This window comes from Meles meles, chromosome X (assembly GCF_922984935.1).
Source record: "Meles meles chromosome X, mMelMel3.1 paternal haplotype, whole genome shotgun sequence".
In the NCBI taxonomy this organism is placed as follows: Eukaryota; Metazoa; Chordata; class Mammalia; order Carnivora; family Mustelidae; genus Meles; species Meles meles.
In genome coordinates, this window is record NC_060087.1 from 100957332 (window position 1) to 100976097 (window position 18766).

General features: G+C 50.4%; 1 protein-coding gene across 2 annotated transcripts in view; it reads left to right on the top strand.

Moving 5' to 3' along the window:
* Positions 1 to 1215: 1215 nt before the first annotated feature.
* DOCK11 (dedicator of cytokinesis 11) overlaps positions 1216 to 18766 on the top strand; it is a 190907-nt gene continuing 173356 nt past the window's right edge. For both annotated transcript variants that reach the window (XM_045995226.1, XM_045995227.1), the window contains exon 1: positions 1216 to 1514. In XM_045995226.1, the coding sequence (XP_045851182.1) occupies positions 1413 to 1514 (102 nt within the window). In that variant the 5' untranslated portion in view covers positions 1216 to 1412. The remainder of the gene's footprint in view (positions 1515 to 18766) is intronic.

An 18766-nucleotide genomic window follows, 5' to 3' on the forward strand; every position in this document is an offset into this window, starting at 1 on the left:
TGGACCCTTCCCAGGTTCCTGGAAACCATCATCCACGTCCTTGTTTTCGTAACAAAGTCCTTTATGTAGGTGTCACTGCTAGGTCTCTGAAGTTAGGGAAAGTGCCCCAAGGCAGTGGTAGGAACCTTCTTAGAAAGGCTGCCTGGTTCACCAGAAATTGTTAGTCGTTTTTTTCAAGCTCTCAACAAATGAAGTAACCAGACAGAAAACTGCCAATGTCAGCGGGGCATCTCACTTTACACTCAGGGAGCTTTCTTAGGGTCTCCAGTACTTCAAGATTCCCATTCTTACTTCTGTCTTAAGCATGTTTGTTTTACAGCCGGTTAGAAGACGTTCTTTGATTCTTGGAGAATAATTTCACGGAAAGTGAAGAGGATAAGGAAAGGAGTAGGAGATGGAGAGGCGATAGCTGGACTCATGTGAAAGCTTCTAGAAGACCTGCAGGGCCTTCCAGATACCAACTCCACCCCACCCCCAGCGCACAGCCGCTGCTGAACTAGACAACCTGCCACAGGCTCAGACCCCGCCACCCAGTTCTCCCCCGCTCTCGTGGGGGTGGGGTGGGGTGGGGGAGTGGGTTCGGCCGCAGCAAGTTTCCAACTCCCCAAGCCTGCTGCCTGCCCGGGTCGCGCCCGGCCGCAGGACCCTCTGGGCAAGAAAGCGGTGTGGGCGGGGGGAGGACCCCGGCGAGCCGCTCGGGCAAAATACCCGCTCTCCACCGACCGCGGCGCGACCCCTCCCCGGCAGAGCACACAATAGGCGGCCGCTCCACGTTCTTTCCCGGTCCCTAGCCGCCGCGGCCCTGGGGGCTGGCGGGGTGGGGCGAGGCAAGAGTCCCCCGGCTCTCCTGCAGGCGCTGCAGCCGCTGGGGCGGGATAGGGGCACTGGGGTGGAACACGCCCCACACTTGGAGATATTTCATTGCACCACCCCCATACACACACACACACACGCGCGCGCGCGAAAAGCGAAGCAGCCCCATCTCCCCTCCCGGATGCGGCTGCACCAGCAACATCAGCTGCGGGCGGAGCCCGAGCGGTTGCCACTTCCCCCCTCTTCCCTCGTGACCCTCGCCCCCCCCCCCTCCGGTTCGCCCTCCCCCCCCCCCGGCACACACCCTTCCTCGCCGGACACACCCTCCTCCTGGGGCTAGCGGCGAGCCGAGCCCAGGCTCTCCAGGGGAGGGAGCGGCCCCGCCGTGGGGCAGGACGGGGAGCGCGCGGGCCAGCCGCGGAGGGAAGGAGGGAACGAGGGAGGAGCCGCGGACGGGAGGGAGGAGCCGCGGGAGCCGCGCCGCCGCCGAGCTGCGATGTGGCCGGTCGGCGGGCGGGTAAACAGAGGGAGCAGCCGCGGCCGTGGCCGCCCCGGCCCGGGGCAGTGAGTGCGCCCGCCGCCAGCCGTCCGCCGCTGCCATGGCCGAAGTGCGCAAATTCACCAAGCGGCTCAGCAAGCCCGGCACGGCGGCCGAGCTCCGGCAGAGCGTGTCGGAGGCCGTGCGGGGCTCCGTGGTGCTGGTGAGTGGCCGGGGCACCGGGCGTCCCGGGGGGACGCGCTCCGGGCGGGAGCGACGGGGTGGCTTTCTGCGCGCGGGCACGGGCACGGGGACCGGAACGGCGCTGGCGGCGGCCGCCCGCGGCGCCCCGGGCGCTTTCTCTGCTTCAGTAAGTTTGCGCACTAGCCGCCGCGGCGGGGGTCCGAGTCCTGGGCGCCCGCTGACAGCGCGGCGGCCGCCCGGTGCGGCGGAGGTGTGCGCCCGGCGGGACTCCGACGGGCGTTCGGGGGCTCGGCAGGCTGCGCGGGAGGCGGGCGCTCGGAACCCCGGCCCGGGCCCCGGGAGGGGTGGGGGTGTGAGCTGGGGAGCGGACCTCGCTCTGCCCTGGAGCCCGCACAAAGAGCTAGGGACCAGGGCGCGACGAGATCCCGATTTCCCTCCTGCGGACACCTGAGCCGCGGCGGAAGGATGCGATGAGCGTTTTGCACACACACACTCGCGTGCGCGCGCGCGCACACACACACATACACACACACATTGTGTACACACAAAAAAAGAACCCCACCCAAAAAGCCCCGGGCTCCCAGGCTCGGGCGGGCGGTGAGAACAGAGGAAGCAGAGCGACTTCCTCCCGCTACTGGGGAGAGGGTGGTGATGGGTGGCGATCGGGTGCTGCTGCTGCTGCCGCGGAGGGAGGGAATTGCAAACAACGGGGTTCCGGCGCGAGTGCGCGCGGGGTCGGCTGCCACAGGGCGAGGGTGTCCCCTGGGACCCAAGAGCGCTCCAGAGGCGAGGAGATGGGGCAGTATTTGGGGGATGATGGTGTGTGCCGGCCCAGGGATGGAGGACGGCGGGGGTGGGGGGTGTCAGAGCCCCGGGGTGCTTCCGAGGCGGCAGGGCTGGGGAATGGGGATTTGAAAGCGCGTTGACCCCCTGGGAGCCCTCCATCGCACCCTCAGCCCCCTCCGGATTGTCTGGCTCAGGAGGAAATCGGACGGGTGCTAACGGGCACTCGCCCCTTCTGTTTTCAAGACACTCGTTGCCAATTTCCTGGACTAGAGAGCAAACCCTAAATAAGCCATCAGAGTGGTTAATTAGTGTTTGTTTTGTTACTTTGGGTTTTCGTTGTTGCGTTTCCTTCTCGTGTCTCCTTTCCCTCTACCTTACAGCGTCTCCTCTGCTGTATTTAAATTTCACCATTTACGTGTGGGCTCTTTTTGTTCCAACAACTTATCATTGGAAGGGAACTTCACAGCTTTTCCTTGTGATTTTTCTGTTGATCTTGTAGAATCTGCGATAAAGCCAACATTAAAGGGAGGCCAGGGGCTTGATCCCAACCGTGGAGAAAGTTGACATTAGTGGGAGTTCTGGAGGAGGATCAAAGGTAAAATGTGTACCTTTGAGATAAAGATCTGATCCCTAATAGCTACAACTGTGCAAAGCCAAGTGACTTTAAAGAAATCTCTCTATCGTGGCTGGACCCTTGAAAGTTTAATCCTGCTGTTTAGCAGAGCTAAAACCAGACCTTTAATGTTGTTTTAATGGACTTGGCTTATTGTATGTCTCACTGATTTTAGAATGAGGTCCTGTTAGGGTCAGATTGGAACCTCGGCTGTCGTAACAGCCAGTTTAGAGAGGAAGGCAAGCCGTGTGTAGGGCATTTATACCCGGCTCTCATCTTGGGTGATTGCTAACAAGTGATGCAGTCTGCCTCACTCAGGAGACGCTTTCCTAAATATGGGAAGAAAAAAGTCTTGTTTGAGCCGGGTGGCTGGCCCTCTACTGCATGGTGTGAAGGGAGCCTGTGATGTGGACAGATGGTCTCAAGAGAAGAAATGGGCCCCGGCAAACCTCCACTGGGATTTGACCAGCCTTCAACCTGCTACCCTCAGCAGCAAAATGTTAATATTAACATTCTTGCTTTTTTTTTTTTTTTAAGATTTATCTATTTATTAGAGAGAGAGAGAGAGAGAATGGCAGGGAGGGCCAGAGGTAGAGGGAGAGAGAGAGAATCTCCAGCAGATTCCCCACTGAGTACGGCTCTAGCCCATGACCCTGAAATCACTACCTGAGCAGAAATCAAGAATCAGGGCGCCTAACAGACTGAGCCACGCAAGTGCCCCAGGCTTTTAGGCTTTTAAAAGAATTTTGTGTAACACAGATACAGCTACCTCTTCTTTACTGCTGGCTCCGTGGCAAAGCTGGAAAAACTGTTAGTGGGAGCAGATTTTTCTGGAAGCTGCTGCCAGCCTGGTTTACTTGGGACTGAGTGCACAGATGTTTACCAGGCAAGGCACCGGAATGGTATTTATTTACTACTCTGGTGTGTGATCCACATGGAGATTTGGGGAGCTGATGAGGGGTGACATGGGGGACAGATTCTAGGAATCCAAACCCGTGAATGTCTATTGAGCATTTCTCCCACATTCAGGAAAAATGGTAGGTGCCCTCTAGTTATATGTGAATGCAGGTGCCATTTTCTTCATTTGTTCTTACTAGTTGCAGCCCTGGTTGGGTCTTTGTATGTGTTTGTCAATAGGACACCTAGATTATTCGCATCTTGGTGCATGCTGTTTGCAAGCAATTCGATCAGTGAAGAAATAAGGAAGCAGCCTTTAATGGGGTAGATTCTCCTAACTGGCTCTTTCTTTGGCTCCTGTTTTTCTGACACAAAGAGCCAGTCACCAGAGTTAGTAAAGCCATGGGTGTCTGGAATGCAAGTGGACCGTGTTGCAGCTGCCGCCATAACTTCTGATTTTTTTCTGATTTAAGCCCCAAAGTGTTTATTAGGGACAGCTGAAGTAGGATTTACACTTGCTGCTATAAACCCGCGACACTCGCATTAGGGCTTCGATACGGACTCATACACAGGAATACCTCAGAGGTCTGTGGGTTCTGTTCCAGACCACCGCCGGAGAGTGGCTGTCATGATACAGTGAACCAGATGAAATTTTTGCTTGACCCGTGCATCAAAAAGTTACGTTTACACTATACTGTAGTCTGTTAAGTGTACAACAGCACTGCGTCTCAAAAACCTAGATGACTTAATTAAAAAAATAACTGCGGTGCTAAAAAAAAAATGCCAGCCATCATCGGAGCTTTCAGTGAGTCATAGTCACCAATCACAGATCACCGTAGCAAGTGCCGTAACAACGACAAGGTCTGAACTCTTGCAAGGTGTAACCAAAACGACACAGATGTGAAGTGAGCAGGTGTTTTTGGAGAGATGGTGCCGATAGACTTGCTCGAGGCAGTTTGCAACACATCTCCACTTTGTAAAACACGCAATTATCAGCAAAGCAGGGTGAAGCGAAGTGCAATGGAAGGAGTTACGCCTGTATTCGTGGGATTTCACGAGGGAGCCATTCCCACAGCAGGTCACGCCGTCCTCCGGTGGCTTTCCCACTAGAACTTGGAAAACCCTCCAGACTGAGCATATACGGCAAATACACAGTATTTCCCACTTAGATGGGTGTTGGTTTTGTTTGTTTTTTTTTTTATTTAAAAAAATTTTTAATTTTATTATTACTATTTTTACAATTATACCCTTGTTGGCATGCGGCTACCATCATTCCTTTTTGCTCCCTGTTTGAAGAACTCTCAGGTCCTGGGCTGTATAAAAGCATGTAGGCATGGATTCACACTTTCATTCAGTTACTAGTACGCCCACGCCTCTATTCACTAAATAATGAAACAGGCAGGCAAAGAGACTGGTTGCTGCATTTTCCTTTAGGTTTGGCATTTATGTGAAGGTCAGTTTTAACCGAGGGAAAAGGATAATGATAGAATTAACCATGCGCAGAGATTTCCCAGGAGAGGTTTGGGGAGAATATTATAACCCGAGAGTGTGTGATTAAGAGAGAAGTGTTTACATATACACACATTTAAAATGCAGAGTTGAAATGGTGTTTTTGTCACAATTCAGGCTATAGCTGTTTGTGCCGGGGTGGGGGGTGGGAGACACAAAGTCGTTTGGTAAACCTGTCACGTTCTAGCCTGGGAAAAATCGCCTGGTAGGTGTTTAAATACTGCTTGCCTACTGCTACGGAACTTACCCTCAATTCCTTGGGCGCAGAAGGATCTGGAAAGAGTTGCTAGATGTTCCGGGCTTTAGCTCCTGGAGGCAGGATATGTCCTTGGCCTGCACCTGCTGGATGTCATCTAATAACCCTCGTAGAGAAAAACTCTCCAAAAGCCGAGGATGGCTGAGAGTGGCCTCAGCTGCTGACTGCCCCCCAACCCACCGCACACAAACTACCTTTGCTTGGAATGCGTGTTAGGTTCGCATGTAAGGAAGGCCTGGAAACGAATCTGCTGTCCTGCTCCCTCCACCCAGGGCAAGTTGTGGGCGGTTCCTTAATATAGGACCAAACAACAACGTGGAATAAAGCCCATGGCCATGGGCTTCTTGACCAAGCGTTTCCGGTTCTCGGACCTAGCTAGGCTCTGGCTGAATGAGCTGCAGGACGGTAACCCCAAGTGTTCGTGCCTAAACAAGAAGGAGGCTCCCTGCTCCCCTGGGCTGCTCCAGGTTAGGGGGCCCCCAGGGCAAGTCACCCCTGGAGGATCTGTCCAAAAGCCCCGGGCGGAGTTTGTTGTGAACCCTCTTTGAAGCACCAAATAGCAGAATTTATTTCCTAAGACATACGTGCACAAGAAATCTCTGGGTCAGACTAACCCTTGTTAAGCTTTCTTTTTTAAACGTTTATTGCTTTGTTACATAGTAAATGCATGTTTGTTGTAGAAAAGGCAGAAAACCAAGCAAGAATAATCATCTCATTATGCAGGGAGACTGTTAAAATTCTAACGTGTGTGGGTTGAGACTCTTTGATCTCTATGTGTGTTTTTATCTATCTATGAAAGAAGACGAAAAAATATACACTTTGAAATAATTTTTTCACTTATTAACATCCTATGAACATTTGTTTCTTCACTTCAGTTAATGTAAATGTACATAATCATGTTTAATGATGGCCAAAACGTCCACTGTGCGTGTACGGTAGGTAATCATACTTCGTTGTACGATAGTTTGGTAGTTTCTAGTTTTGTGGTGTTAGAGACGTGAGTCGTGCTAGCTCCTAGACACCTGTGGCCATTTACATTTACATTAACTTAAAAAATTGGCTCCTTTGCACTTGCCACTGTTCAAATACACAGTAGTCACATGTGGCTTTGGGGCTGCCAAATAGGACAGCGCAGAGAGAGAACGTGCCCATCATTAAAGCAAGTTCTTTCAGACAGCACGGGTATAAAACATTAACAGATGAACATCTTTGAGCAGGCGTTTCCAAGCTTGCTAGATTGTCCCTTCAGGGGCAATTTCCAGCAATGGAGTTGCTTGCTGCAACATTAGACACATTTTTAGCATTAAAAAGCCCTCTGATGGGATGCCTGGGTGGCTTAGTCCATTGAGCATCTGCCTTCGATTTAGGTCATGATCCTGGGGTCCTGGGATCAAGCCCCGCATTGGGTTCCCCGTTCAGTGGGGAGTCTGCTGCTCTCTCTCCTTCTGCCTGCTGCTGCTTCTGCTTGTGCTCTCTCTCTATCTCTGTCCAATAAATAAGTAAAATCTCTTGAGGGGAGGTGGGGGGGTGAGGAGTCAGAGTATACTTACCGTGATGAGCCCTGAGTCATGTATGGAACTGTTGAATCACTGGGTTGTACACCTGAAACTAATATAACGCTGTATGTTAATTATACTGGAATTTAAAAATAAATAGATTACTTAATTGAAAGAAAAAAAGAGTCCCCTGGAACACACTGTCAAATCGCTCTGCAGAAAGTTGTTGGCATTCATTGTTTATCAGAATACGCACATGTTCATGTCCCCTCTCCCATGCCAACACTGGTTATTAATATTTTTTAGTCTTTGCAGTCTGAGAGGAGGTAGGTAGATGGTACAGCACCATTCCAGTTTGCACTTCTTCGGTTACTCTCCAACAGCTTCTCATGTGTGGATTTAGCCATTTGTATTTCTTCTTTGGGGGATTTGAGTGAACCTTCTTACAGACGTATTTCCTGGTTTGTAATTCTTGCAATAACGGTCTCAACCCCAAGACTCTGTTTCGGTAAGTCTCGGGTGGGGCCAGGCATCGTGTGTTTTAAAAACTACTCAAGGTGATTCTCAAGGGCCCAGAAACGCTGATCTAGACCACTGGCACATGGCAGACTTGCCCCCTACATATACCCCTGACAAATGAAGTCTTGGCTTCTCCTTAAATGCTCCTTGCCTGTTAGGAGGGGTATAGGGATATGCTAGAAAAGGCTCTTGAACTGAAATTTACTCCATTAAGTTCTGCCTCTGCCAGGCCTAGCTCTGCTGTTTGGAGCCACACAGAATATGTTTGCTTCCTCTTTCACATGACAACCTTTCAAACATTTGGAGACATCCACCATGTCATTTTGTGGGTGGGGGGGAGGGGCCGAGGGCGAGGAGAGAGAGCATCTCAAGCAGGTTCTACACCCAGCACAAGCCTGACACAGGCTCCATCCCAGGACCCTGAGATCAGGACCTGAGCCGAGATCAAGATTCTGACACTTAACCGCCTGAGCCCCCCAGACCCCCTAGCACCATGCCATTTTTTGCAAAAACCAAAGAGACTTCATTTCTTTCCTCTCTTTTTCATATGACTTGGTTTCAAAATTCTTCACCATCATGGTCATCCTGTTTGGGCTCTTCTCCAGAATTTCACTGTCCTACTTAAAACATGGGAGGCAAGAGCCCAGGCTCAAGAGTCAGACCTGGGCCTGAATGTGGCCTTGGTCACCTGCTTGCTCACCTTGTGAAACGAGGCCAGTAACCAGATCTTATTTTCCTCATCTGTGAAGTGGGGTAAGATAGTACCCACCTTGTGTGGTTCTTAGGAAGATGAAAGAAGGTAGTGTATGGAAAGTGTCTGATGTATAAGTGATTCATAAAGGTTTTAAAAAAAAGAGGGAGCTGGTGAAACAAAGGTATTCTAGAAGGGCCTATCACAGATCGGGGAGGGGGCAGTGTTTCTTGCCCTTTCTAGATATTAGCCAAGAAGTTAGGGGCTGTGCATTCATCTCTATGCCCAGGGCCTCACACAGTGCCTGGAATGCGGCAGGTACTCAGCGGAAAATCCACTGGCAGCACTTCTGTAGGCTGGACAAGGTGTTGGGTGACTGGAGGCCAGGTGGCTAGTTAACACATAGTTACATAGTTCTGGAGAGAGAGATAAGAAAGGCTTACCTGAGGCAGTGAGAAAGGAGATTAGGGGGAGGATGTAAGAGGTGTTTCAGTGATAGAATCGGGGATTCTTGAAGGGGGAGAAGAGAGGGAGGAAGAAGTGGGAGGGAAAGAGGAGAGGAGGTGGAGTCAAGATGGCGCTGAGGTTTCGCTGAGGTTTCTGAGCCGGGGTGAATCGGAGGCAAAGTGTGTTTGGTGATAGAGGAGAGGAAAAGAAGACGAGCAATCTCATCCCGAGAGGGCTGTCAGGATAAAACCAGCTTTCGGTTAAGTCAGGCTTAATGTGGAGAGAACATTCTAGGGAATGGCTGAGCACGTAGTGTTGTGTTCTGGCAAAGGCTAGGGTTCCTTTTTTTTAATGCTTCGTTTTAAGTAAACTCTACTCCCAACGTGGGGCTTGAACTCATAACCCCGACATCAAGAGTCACATGCTCTACCAACTGAGCCAGCCAGGCGCCCCAAGACTAGGGTTCTTGAGGGCAGAGAAGTGTTCCAAATGGGATCAGGAAGGGGAGGAAGGGGGAGGGGAGGGCTGAGATGAGATTGTAGGCCAGATTAGCTGATTAAAGAGGTTTGCACCTTTGGGGGTGATTAGGGAAGTGGGAGGCGGGGCGTGGAGGAGTGGTCTGGAGGCTAGCCCCAGACTTCCAGTTAGAACAGAAATGGGAAGTCAGGTCACCCCCTGGGCAGCTCCCCCTCCCAGAGTTGAGCTGGGGAGAAGAGGGGCTGCATGGGCTGTTTCCTGCCCTGAAGGGACTCACAGGTCCGGAAGGGAGATTAGACGTATGCAAATGACCCAAATGGAGAAGACAGAAGTTGGCAGGAGCCTAGCTATTCTGTCTTCTGCCTTCAGTTGATGACGTCATCTCTGCCTTCCTTCCCCGCCCCACGTTCTTTTTTGGTGATCTTTACCGTTCAAAGGAGTCATTTACCTACCTGGGTGTTACTTTCTTCTGAGATACAGAATCATGAGTAAGGCCTGTTGAAGAATTCTTAGTATTTTGTTGTTGTTGTTGTCAACACAGAAAGGAAGGCTGGAAACCACGGGAAGGAGAAGGAGGTAGAGCTGTTTCCCCTTTTCTGTAAATCCAGTGGCAATTTTATGATCCACATCTCTTTGGGGTTTAGATCTCTTGCTCTCCTTTTAGCTTTTGTCCGGAATGTGGGTTGTGGTGGGGGGCGGGCGCTCACACGTAACATTGGCCTGTTGCTTTATAGCCGGATGCCTCCTGGATTCTTGCTGGGTCCCACCCTGGAGGCTCCAAGCGGTCACCGGGGCCAAGTCTCCTTGAACTTCCAAGCCTGGAAGCTAGGGTTTATGAGAACAGCGCGACGTCAGTCAACTGGGATCTGGAACGACGCGACCCAGGTTCAGAGTTCGGCTCGGCTTCTTACTGGGTGACCTTGGGTCAGTTATTTAACCTTCTAGGGTCTTGATAACCCCTCCTGTAGGCGGGTGGAGAGGCTTAAAGAAGGCGTGGCTTGCTAAGCGCACAACAGGGGACTTGGCATGCGACTCTGCCAAGTGCCCTTGGCTCTCATGAATATTCCCAGGCTTTCTGGTGGGCAAGAAGTCTTTTGGGTATGTAGCCTAGGTCACCAGACGAAAGAAAACGGGCGGAAGGGATGCACACCCCCTTCCTAGAAGAAGAAACTGGCAGGTGCAAGCTAGGGCTTTGGATCTTTGGCCATCCTTGCCTTCAGCCAGGTCTGATGAGTGAGTGGAAAGGCTGGTCCTCTGGTGGGGAGGAACACCCTGGCTCCTGCCCCGTGGAGAAGCCCCTCTGGTCCGGGGAACTTGGGTGCGAGGCCTTTTGCGAAAGCACTGACCTCTAGGACAGGACAGTCTGTTCAGAGTGGTTGACGCGAAAGGAGGGGTTAAAGGAGCTCCGTGTGGAAAAACAGAACTCCAGTGCTCTTTCCTTTCCCTCCCAAAACTTTATTGACATCCCTTTCATTCATTAATCGTCACTTTTCTTCTTCTTTTTTTTTAAGTGAATATTGAAGTTCAAATTCAAGTGCCTTTTTAAAGGTCTATTTTGGAAACATGTATTTTAGTGGAAAACTCTTAAAGCCTAAATGTCTCCTAAGAAATGAGTGTGTTTTATATTCAGTTATCCTGGTTTTGTGCTAGCAGGATAGGTTCTATCAGGAATAGTGCGTACGGGTTTCCAGCATGGCCGATAGGACGGAAAATGTGGCAGCTGTTCCAGGGACATGTGGATTATCTATTGTCCGCGCCCGACCTCGCGCAATCAGGCCTAAATTTGCTATTAATGATTTCCTGCAGTTGTTCTCCACCTGATTTTCATTGCCCGTGGAGTTCCTCATTCCCAGGAAGTTGTATTTTTGCAGTTCTTGACAGCCTAGGTCAGATCATACATGCTTCAAGCTGCTGAGAAACGTTCGAGGCTATTCTGATACTTAAGAATCAGCTTTCCCTCCCGACTGAACTGTTTTACCGGGTGAGATTTAACGGAGAAGTCAAGCGGTCTTCCAAGCCTCCGAGTCAGTGGGAAGTGTTTCTGTGAGGTGTGGCAGGAGGCTGGGGAAATGCAATTGTTGGAAATGGTTTTTAGATGACCCCCAGGCTTACGAAGGGTTAAAAAAATGTTGTTAGACCTATGACCTGGCGTGTTGTCACAGGTCACCATTGAACATGCACCATGTTGCCCCCCTCCGCCCCCGCTGTGCAGAAATGGGGAAAGAGAGACCTAGGCAAGGATGGGCGGCCATCTTGACCAAATCCCAGAGCAGGTAATGAACTCCAGGCATCTTGTCTCCTTTGGTGTCATCACGTAAAGGAGCACTAGCTTCTGGCCTAGAGTCTCCAGCAGATCAGGAGGAGGAAGCTCTCTTTGTGTGGTTTTGGCCATGATCGCCTCCTCCTTCTCCTTGGGAAACTGTGTTTATTTCTGAGCGAGCTTGGGTCTCCAAAGTGGGAAAGTAGGAGGTGAGGACAAAACCAAAACAAAACAAAAAAAGAGGGGTGGGGCTGCGATTCAGAAATGTGGGCAGGATCCGTATAGACTTTTCCTTGCCAAAGTAAGCCTAAGGATTTTGAGAACTGTTTGCAATTGGCCGTTCTTCCTTTCTCTGCTATTTGAATAAGTATATGGGAAAAAAAATTCTCCAGAACACTGGCTCTGCCGAGGTACCTCGGATCGGAGTCACAGAACTGTTTTTATGATTTTTTCTTTTTTTGGTGCAGGGTGGTGCTGCCCCAAAAATAGCATCTATATGTCTCTCCAGGCCTTTGATATCAGTAGCTTGGTTTACCCACTTGAGAAACTGCCGGGCTCCAGCTTTGCGCCTAGCAGGACCCCGTGTCGGTACTCGCGGGGTGCGTAGAAGAGTCCTGTGGGCATAACCAGTTTATTTTCCTAAGTTAACAAGTTCCTCACGCTTCACCGCAGTGACTGGTTTCCTAGAGACCCGAAGGAGGGAATGTCATCTGTGATGTGCCTGACTTCTCACCAAGAAATAACTTCAGGCCAGGAGGCCACTGAATTAGCTGTTGCAAAAATGGAACGACAACATTATTTAAAAGCTCCTAGGGGACCAGGAGCTCTCCCTCTGGCCAGCAGAGGCTTTCCATCGTGCCCTGTGGCTTGTGGAGCAAAGAAGGTTCTTCTGGCTAACCTGACCCTAGGGGAGGGGGCTTCTCCACTACCAGGGGGCCACCGTGATTGTCTGTGGAGGAATTTTGCTTCTGCCTGCCCCCTGCAAATGAGCATTCAGGCACTGGGAGAGCCAGAAGAGAATTCTGTAAGGCTCCTGACTTCGGTTCTCTAATGGAAGCCCTGCTCTCTCTTCCCTGCCTCCTTCTTTCCTCCTTCCCTCCTGTTTCTGGAGCTACTCTGATGTCCACTGCTGCCTCAGCACCGTCCCAGGCTCAGAGACCAGCTTGGGCGTAAGGAGGTAACATCAGAGGATACTGAATGCAGAGCTCAGGTCTTGGGCCTCAAAGTCCTCTAGGCTGCTGGGCCTGCCCTGTATTTAAAATTCATCTCTGGTCACCAGGTTTTATCTTCTTCCTCGTCCCCTTATGTCACTGTCCCAGTCATGTCTTACCCCATCCCCTGAATCTAAGACCCCTGCCTTGGCTTTCCAGCCAGTTGCCCATTTCCTCCAGAAGTGAATTTGGTCTTCTTGCTCACCCTGAGGAGGAGGGCTGCCCTACCCTCACTGGGACCGTAAAGCAGCTTGAGCTTGGGGCGCCTGGGTGGCTCAGTCGGTTAAGCATCTGCCTTCAGCTCAGGTCGTGATCCCAGGGTCCTGGGATGGAGCCCCACGTCAGGTTCCCTGCTCAGTGGGATGTTTGCTTCTCCCTCTACCCCTCCCCCAGCTTGTGCTCTTTCTCTCTCTCCCTCTCGAATAAATAAATAAAATCTTTTTTTTTTAAAGATTTTATTCATTTATTTGGCAGAGAGAGATCACAAGTAGGCAGAGAGAGAGAGAGAGAGAGAGAGAGAGAGAGAGAAGCAGGCTCCCTGCTGAGCAGAGAGCCCGATGTGGGACTCGATCACAGGACCCTGAGATCATGACCTGAGCCGAAGGCAGCGGCTTAACCCACTGAGCCACCCAGGCGCCCCAGTAAATAAAATCTTTAAAACAACAACACCACCAACAATAAAAACCCAGCTTGAGCTCAGCACAGTAGGATTAGTGGGCTGGAGGGGTGAGCGCCTGCTTAGAGAATTCGGGGAACACAGAGTGCCCAGGATGAGGAGGCCCAGCCAGTGGCTCTACTGAGGGCTGGACTAGACACATGGCCTGATTCGTTTCCTATGGCTGCTGTGACATTGCCACAAATTCAGTGTCTCAAACATAAATTTATTCTCACAGTCTGGAGGTCAGAAGTCCAGAGTGGGTTTCACTAGGCTAACGCCAAGGTGTCAGCAGGGCCTCACTTCCTCCAGAGGCTCTGGGGGAGAATCCATTACCTTGCCTTTTCCAGCTTCTGGAGGCTGCCTGCATTCTTTGGCTCATGGCCCCTTCCTCCATGTTCCAGCCAACAATGGCCGGTCAAGTCTTTTTTACGTCATGTTACTCTGACACTGCTCCTGTCATCACACCCCCTTCTCTGATTCTGACTCTCCCACCTCCCTCCTTCACTTAGAAGCACCCTTATGGTTACACTGGTCCTGCCTGGGTAAGCCTGGATAATTTCCCCATCTCAAAATTCTTTTTTTTTTTTTTAAAGATTTTATTTATTTATTTGACAGAGAGAGAGATCACAAGTAGACAGACAGGCAGGCAGAGAGAGGAGGAAGCAGGCTCCCTGCGGAGCAGAGAGCCCGATGCGGGGCTCGATCCCAGGACCCTGAGATCATGACCTGAGCCGAAGGCAGCGGCTTAATCCACTGAGCCACCCAGGCGCCCCCCCATCTCAAAATTCTTAATCACATCTGCAGAGTCCCCTTTGCCATGGAAAGTAATGTAGAAACGGGTTCCAGGGATTAAGATGGCGGACCTCTGTGGAAACCATGCTTCCTACCACACAGGCATTGCTGGAGGTTGAAGAGTGGTGGGATCCCGGGGTTGGGTTCAGCACATGGATACTTGACAGGGTGGAGGAGGACCAGGGATCCGATGGGCTGGTAAACTGGTAGCCAGGTACGGAAGTCTTCACAGAATTCAAATGAGGAAGTACAGTCCCTTTTGAGACTTTTGGCTGAAAGAAAGCCATACAGGTCTGCAGTCTGCAATTTCAATTTGGATGTTTTCTTAAATTCTTCATAATTAAAAAAATTTTTCCCACACAAAACTCCCTCAGTCTGGAGTTCTTGTAAGTGGGCACTGCTCTCAGACTTGAGGTGTTTCAGGATACAAGCTGGCCAGACACTTAGCAGGCACTTAGCCAGTTTAGGCCTATGGAATTTTCCACCCCCAGCTAAAGAAAAGAGTAGTGAGGTGTATATGTGTGTGTGTGTGTGTGTGTGTGTGTGTGTGCGTGCGCGCGCGCATGCGTGCACACACTCACGGGTGTGTGTGTATGTTTAAAAGAGAAAGAGATGGTTTCGCATCATGAGAGGATAACTCTTCGGTTGACTAGCCCCAAGATACCTTTCATGTGTGCTGTGTGAGAGACACTTCCCTCATCCTGAAGGTCAAGTTAGACCAGGCATGGCCTGCCTGCATTTCCAAGGTAACTGTAGGACCCTTTTCCAAAAACAGGTTTCTAAAACACATGGCCGGAGAAACAGCGAGAGGGACTGGAAAAATCTCTCTGATCTCCTTTTGGTTTCATGATTTCAATCGAGAGATAAATTGAAACTTCCGCTCTTCACCCAGTCCAGTCGCTGCCATCTTAGAGACACACCACAAAAACTCACTCACTGGCTGATCATGTGGGCACCAGCTCTCCTCACCCTGGCAAGTGTAATATCCCCGATGAGTGGAGGCAGAGAGCTTTCCTGCACTGAAGGAGTGCTATAGCATAGATGTGGATTGCATTTTCTATTTTTACATCGATTCTAATTGGCCACGGCTATATTTCTCCGAGGCCCAGCCTAGCTTTTCTCAGACACATTGGCTAAGTGACCTGACTGTAGTGCATTGACAATTGTGTAAAAGGTTGGGGGACTCCCCCACCCCAAGATTTTGTTTATATAATCTATAGAGACAAAAGTTGCATTAACCGTCTTCTCTTTCTTCAGCTACGTTTTTTCCTTTCTTCCCCCCCTCGGTAGGAAAACAGTTCCAATTCTCCTTATCAGCCAGCTCACTGAAAACATTCAGATGTTCTCAAGGAATTAGCTTAAAAATGGTTTCTGATGTGTTCATGTACAACCAATCTATACCAATCTATAAAAGATGGAAAAATTGTTAACTGGAGTCCTGTTGAAGTCTCCTCTGGAAATTGGTGTCTTCTCCAGATGATAGGCTCTTTCCCTTCAGCCTGGCTCACTTTATTTTATTCTGTTTTATTTCGTATTATGTTCTTGATTTATGGCTTTCTGTTTCAGGGGTTTCTGTTCTAAGGGATGCCTTAGAACTCTGGAACTGTGGAGCTGTGGTATATACCAGAAGGAACTAGAAACCAAGTGTTGTTGGAGAGGGAGCTAGAGAGAGAGAGAGAGAGAGAGAGAGGTGTGCTGAGCGGTGGAAGGTAACTGCCTTAGCTGAGAGAAAAGATAGATACTTTCCTTCAGTGCGTGCCAAAATCTCAAGGGAAGTGTTTTTAGAATGGTTGCTTGAACTGAAGCAGAGAATCTATTTCCACTGATTTCTTGTTAAAGGATTAAATCTACTTAGAGGAAGGTCGGGGTGGGGGGATGGAGGAAGGCAAGACAAGGACTTAATCTGAGGAAACTAAAGGATACAAAAAAGTTCAGACTGAAAGGAGGTTTTTTTGGTTTGTTTGTTTTGTTTTCCCCATTATAATAGACTAGGAGACCAGAGATTAAGATATTAACACTATTTAACAAGGGTAGCAGTCTCTTTTTAGATTCTGATAGGAAGAACTCAGACCCTTTAGAAGTTGTTCTAGGTAAATGGACTGGTTTTCTCAGAGCCCACAGGGGTGAGTGGACATTGGTTCAGGGGATAGAGGCAATATACACCGTGAACTTGCATCATTCAGGACCCCCCATCAGTTAGTGAAGGAATGTAGTGGATACTCGGGGTGCTGGTCTCTGAGGGATATGGAAGCTAGAGACTTGGGACTGCCGGAACCGTGTAGAGGCCACATTTCTTTTGGGAGTCAAGGCTGGAGGGCCCGGTGATCCGGGTCAACCTGCCCTCACTTCCACTGTCCTCAGGTGGAAGAGGAGTGAAAGCCCACCCCTGGGCCAGACCCACGTTTGTCAAGGCAGCAAACCCTCCTAGACGGGAATGGTAACAATGGCAGCTGCCCCTCTTAGCCTTGAGATTTTCTCTGAGGCTGGCCCCCTCTGGGCCCGACTTCCTTTCTCTTGACTCTGTCCTCTCCCTACCACGTTGCTTTCTTCCCCTTCCCACCTTCTGCCACCTTCTAACTGTCCTCCCCTTCCTGTGATTTTCTTCAAGTGCTACTCTTGGTGGTGTTCCCCTCCCTGCACTGCCACCATCTGGGAAAATCTGTGTATCTGGCTCCCTGGTCCAGCCCGAGCACCAGAGCTCTCCCGTAGCCAGCCCTTGGCTGTTCCCTTCCGCCATGCTTCTGTGGTGGGCACGCTCCCACTCTCCTTTTCTCCTCTTTCTCTCTCTTTTTCTCACCTCTTCCTTCCCCTTCTCCTCAGCGTTTGGCCACAAAGTGTTCTCCAGGGGACAGAGCCATGTTTATTTTTTTTAACCTTTTCTTTCGCCAAGGATGGAAAATTCCAGAGGCCTGAGCTAGTGATGGCCGGGTGCCTTTTCTGGAAATCCAGTGGCCTGGATGCCAAGGAAATGTCGTGGAGCTACACATCTGGCAAGGTTGTCCCCCCAAATGTCCTGGCTTTGGATTTAGTTCCAACTAAACGAAGTGGAGGTTCTCGCTGCAGAATTATGGACTAAGAATGAAGAGTTTAGGAAATGAGATAATTAAAAAAAAGAAAGAAAAGAAATGATATAATTACAGATACAGAGCCCAGTTTACGTCACTTTGTTTTTTTTCTGCTGGGTTTAGTTGGGAAAGAGTGGCCTTTGGCTTAGTAGACCTTCCAAAAGTGAAGCATGACAGAAGTTCCTGTAGCTTAATTTAATGGAGGATTGTGCTCTGTTGGGGTTATTTGGTACATTTCAGAGTGGGTTTCCTGGTGGGGGGGCAGGAACATCCCCCCACTTTGACACCAGATGGAACTGAGGAAGTCCATCCCATCGTCATGTTTCTTGCTCCCTCCCTGGAGGAACCATTTAAACAGGATTTTGTCCACATGTCCCTAGTGAGATAACAAATCCGAGTGGATCATCTGGACAGTAAGCAACACAGTTCTTGTCTTGAAATAACCAGAAAGCTACCACCATTCTGCTGCCTCTCGGGAGAATGAGGGAAAATAACAGAATCCTCAAACCCAGAAAAATACTAAGTCTACCTGCATTGGTTCTACATTACTCTAAGCAAGCACCCAGATTTCCTAGTGGGGCTTTCACGCCCTTTCCTGTCCACCAGTAAGGCCTGGCCCACCCTTGAATTCTCTTCTCCCGCCACATCCCTTCCTGTGGTCTGGATGCGGGCCACGCTGGGCCACTGCTGCTCCCCAAGCACACTTGCCCCATCTCTCCCCTCCAGGGCCTTTGCACATGCTGACTCTTCTTCCTGGAATGCCCTTCCAGTCCCTTCCCTGCTCAAGGGAATCCCATCTTTCCTGCAGGGTTGAGGTCAAATGGCCTTCTTCCCTCCCCTCCCCCATTTGGAGCACATTGCTCCTTCTGCAGGCTGATCGCCTGTGGCTAGTTGTATCGATTTCCCGGGACTGCCGTAACAAGTTACCACAAACTGGGTGGCTTCAAACAACACATTTATTTTCTCGCAATTCTGAAGACCAGAAGCCTGAAATCGCTATCCCTGGGCAGTGCTCCGTCCAGAGAACTTAGGGAAGGATTGCATCAGTCCCTTGCCTCTCCTAGCTCTGGGAGCTTTCAGCGTTCCTTGGCTTGTGGCTCCATCACTCCAGGCTCTGCCTCTGTGACCACATTGCCTTCTCTTCACCTGTGTCAGAGCTCCTTCTGCCTCTTCCCTATAAGGTCATTTGTGATGGAGTTTGGGGCCCAACCCATTAATCCAGAATGATCCCCTCACCTTGAGACCCTTGACTTGTGTAAGGACCTTTTTGCCATAAAGGTAACATTTGCAGGTTCCAGGGAAGGGGGTGGGGACAGATTTTGGGGGTGGGGGTGGGGGCATTTTTTCATCCTACCACACTAGTTGTCTCCAGCTCTGGGGAGATGGTTTCATTCTGCCCCAGAGCTATGGCTCACAGCTTCTCCTGCCTTTGAGAATGTAAATGCCTTCATGCATACCGGCCAGAGCTCCAGCAGGGCCCGCGAGTCCCGAGTCCCCGACAATCTTTGTTGCCCTGGGTCCCCAGTTTAACTGGGTGGAACTTCCTTGCGCTCCTTGCTCAAATGTAGATCATGGTGTCCACCCGCAGTGGGCC